The sequence below is a fragment of the Poromitra crassiceps genome, assembly GCF_964638095.1.
Source record: "Poromitra crassiceps genome assembly, chromosome: 3".
Taxonomy (NCBI): domain Eukaryota; kingdom Metazoa; phylum Chordata; class Actinopteri; order Beryciformes; family Melamphaidae; genus Poromitra; species Poromitra crassiceps.
This window is the reverse complement of record NC_139625.1, coordinates 931397-935453: the sequence shown is the minus strand read 5'-3', so window position 1 is coordinate 935453 and position 4057 is coordinate 931397. Positions and strand designations below refer to the sequence as shown.

The following is a 4057-nucleotide window of genomic DNA, read 5'->3' as shown; positions in this document are numbered from 1 at the left end:
GAAGATATTTTCAGCTTCATTGCCCATGGCGTAGATAAGGGTGCTCACTTGGACTTCGCCTTCCTCTTTATTTAGCTTAGCAGCCGACCGGTACCTCGTGAATCTCTGACGCCAGGCCTGCCAGTCGCTGGGCTTCTCAAAGTTGAAGTTTTCCGGCGGGTTAAACTTCGCCATAGCGCCGGTTCGTGTGTCTCTCTTAGACGACTTCTGACACCATGTCAAATAGACTTGTACTCCGACACAGCTTATTTGTAGAACGAGCGGGTTTATTTACGTCTGAACAACATGAGTACAGTATGACGACTGTTTGTGTTCTCCCCCAACCTTGCTGGCGCACTGCTATGACATCACAGCCTAGCTGCATATCCTATGTCTCTGATTGGTTAACAACTATGTCAATCATACGAATACCAAATACCTTGACAGCGTTGTTTTGAGATCAATAACGTCCAAGCCAGTCCTAGAATGGAGCTCCGTGAGGGCCAAGTGGCAGCATGCTTTTCCTCCATTTAAATACAGTTTCAGTCCCGTTTTCGACGCATATCGTCATAAACTGTTCCCTAAGGAACGATCAGACTGCATTTTTCCCCCGGGCTCTTTTCACTAGTTACAGGCAGCCCATTTTTGCCTGTCGGGTCAGTGAGACACAACTCTCGTCAGGAAAGTCTCACGGGACTAGGACGTCAAAAACGCTGCGGAGAGCACTGGGTGAGTCGTCAGATCATAATTAATGTGAGGAGAGGGCTGCAGGTTAAAAAAAACGAAATTCTCCTTTAAGGGGATTCCAGGAGGTCCCCAGCAAAAAGGAGGACCATATATTTTAATTCTACAATGACAGATGGTCATGGATCTGACATCTAATAAAGCAACAAAAAAAAATCAAATGGGGCCGTGGTCTAATTGAGTCAGTTTAGGCCGGGTCCTTGACGTGAAACAGTTTGAGAACCACTGCTCTAGGTGAGCCCCACATCATTCACCACCTGAAAAAGTTAAGGAAATGCAATAAATCCTGCAATAAATCCAAGGCGGGGGGGGGGCTGTAAAATTCAATACCACATACACTAGCATTAGCAATGAATGAATTAGAATCAAACTAATGCAGGGTTGCAAACTGTTTACACTGTCCTGATATTAGCTGTGGTGATCAGTCTCACAGTACAAGAAAAGTAACGTACACAAACGCTGGCAGTACTGTTATTTCTGCAAAAATAAAGTTGTTATTTTTTTTGTCATATTTGTAATATTACTCTAGCTGAGTAATATTAATGCATATAATATATATTATATATATATATATATATATATATATATATATATATATATATATATATATATATATATATACCGTATATATATATATATACCGTATATATATATACGGTATATATATATATGTGTGTGTATATGTATATGTATATGTATATTTCTATGTTTTATAACATTTCCCTTCCCAAACTGTATCTCTTTGCAGTATCCCAGTCAACTTCACCACCACAGCTATGCATGGAGATGGAAACAACACCAATGGCAGTGGGTGTCCTCACGCCTGGACGTGGTTCACGACCATGCAGCCTCTGTACATCCTATCCATCAGTGTGCTTGGAATTCTGGGGAATGTGTTTGTCCTGTTGGTTTTCTACCTCCATAAGAAGGCATGCACAGTAGCTGAGATCTACTTGAGTAGCCTAGCCGCTGCTGACCTTGTCCTGGTGTCCTGCTTGCCCTTCTGGGCTGTCAATGTAGCCAACAATTTCAACTGGTCCTTTGGTGAATTCATGTGCCGACTGGTCAACTTAGGTATCAAGATGAACGTATACTGCAGCATCTACTTCCTGGTTCTGGTTAGCATAGATCGTTATGTGGCATTGGTGCACACAATGTCCCATGGGAGAATGCGTAGGCCAAAGTATGCCAAACTGGGCTGTCTGCTGGTGTGGGGCTTTGGCCTGTTTATGGGAGTTCCCACATTCCTCTTCAGGGCCATAAAGTACTTCCCTCTGTGTAAAGTTCATGTTTGCCAATATGACTACCCGTCAATGACCATCAGGCTTGTTTCTGATGGGATGTTGACCTTTTTCAGCTTTATCATCCCCATTTCCATCATTTCCTACTGCACCATCAAGATTATTCAGGCTCTCAGGAAGCAGGCAGTGGAAAGCTCCAATGCTGAAAACACAGAGAGGAAGGCCACCCTTCTGGTGCTGGTAGTCCTCCTGGCCTTCCTGATCTGCTGGGTGCCCTTTCACCTGGTCGCCATCCTGGAAGGGCTCCTGACAGCTGGTCTCCTACAAGGGTCCGACATCATCAACGACACCCTGGAGATCTGCAAACAGATCTTCACCTACCTAGCCTTCTTCAACAGTGTACTCAACCCCATCCTCTACGTGATTGTTGGGAAGTACTTCCGGAAAAAAGTGAGGGAAGTGTTTGAGCAGTTGCCCATGAGGAGAAAGATGCCTGGGTCCACACGCTCACAGCGGTCCTCTACACAAAAGACTTTGGCATGAACAATGCATTTAGATGACTATGCTGGATACTAATAGATGGTCTAAATTAGTTATTTAATTTAGAGGAGCTACTTGGAGACATTATTACTAGTAGTGCCCCCTAATGGAGCAAAGCCTGCAAAACTAGTTCAGGCAACTCAAGTCGCACTGCAGTCACATGATATCACGGTGATAGCCATTTAAGCCATTTAAGCTTCTCGCATCTGCTATACACTTTTGCATTGCCATGCTGCTGCTACACTGCTCAGACTGCTCACTTATTTCTGCTGCTAACCTCCGCCTGCAGGCTTTGTTTTTAGATCTTCCCCAGGGGGGAGGTTCCCTACTGTCACTCCCTGCTCTCGGGTAGATAGGCTCACGCTTGCAGGGAGTGACTGGATCAAAGCCTAGATGCCCAAACTAAACTCTGTAGGCTGTATATATGTGCAGTCATTCTCAACAATCTGTTTACATGGCAGACTTAATAGTCTAGTAGGGGGACCAAATCTCCCTTCCTCAAATCAGTTTGCACTGAGGAGGCAAATTGACTTTGCATAACACAACCGCAGACCGCAACAACTAGGACCTGAGAACAACGTTTTACCCACATAGAGTCATTAATCGCACTTTTGTAACTTTTGTGAGTTGGGTCAGATTACTTTGAAATGTAGTCATTGATTACAAATTACATGACCATTTTTGTAATAAGTAATGTAATCCCTTGCATTACAAAACAATTGTAATCTAATCTGATTACTTTTGGATTACTTCAAAATCAAACATTGAAAAGATTGCACCTTATACTAAAAGAATGGACGCAGTCACACAAAAATGTTGTTCCACAAATAACATTTCCCCCCCTCTTTAAAGTAACACACCAACATTTTTGAGAGATTCAGTAAAAGGAGCTTTCTCTTCTCTGTGCGTGCAGTATAAAGTGTATTAATGGATATTAATAAAGTGTATTATTGTATATAAAGTGTGTTGTGCCTCTCCTGCTAGTGAGTTTAGCACTAAAATGGGAGGAGCATTTGGGGGGAGGACCTGTCTTTTGCTGGGGGGATGCGGTGTGGATTAGGAGAGGAGGGGTTTGTGTTCAGACTGTCTTTTGCTGGGGGGATGCGGTGTGGATTAGGAGAGGAGGGGTTTGTATTGAGACTGTCTTTTGCTGGGGGGATGCGGTGTGGATTAGGAGAGGAGGGGTTTGTATTGAGACTGTCTTTTGCTGGGGGGATGCGGTGTGGATTAGGAGAGGAGGGGTTTGTATTGAGACTGTCTTGCTGGGGGGATGCGGTGTGGATTAGGAGAGGAGGGGTTTGTATTGAGACTGTCTTGCTGGGGGGATGCGGTGTGGATTAGGAGAGGAGGAGTTTGTATTGAGACTGTCTTGCTGGGGGGATGCGGTGTGGATTAGGAGAGGAGGGGTTTGTATTGAGACTGTCTTGCTGGGGGGATGCGGTGTGGATTAGGAGAGGAGGGGTTTGTATTGAGACTGTCTTGCTGGGGGGATGCGGTGTGGATTAGGAGAGGAGGGGTTTGTATTAAGACTGTCTACTGACTCGGTGGGGGTT

At 44.5% G+C, this 4057-nt stretch overlaps 1 protein-coding gene across 1 annotated transcript; it reads left to right on the top strand.

The window, feature by feature from the left end:
* Positions 1-1499: 1499 nt before the first annotated feature.
* LOC310774249 (B2 bradykinin receptor-like) lies at positions 1500-2507 on the top strand (the record flags this gene model as incomplete). The annotated part of the gene is made up of 1 exon (XM_083634294.1): positions 1500-2507. One exon carries the CDS (start codon positions 1500-1502, stop codon positions 2505-2507), a length of 1008 nt encoding a protein of 335 aa, XP_083490420.1.
* Between the last annotated feature and the right edge of the window lie 1550 nt (positions 2508-4057).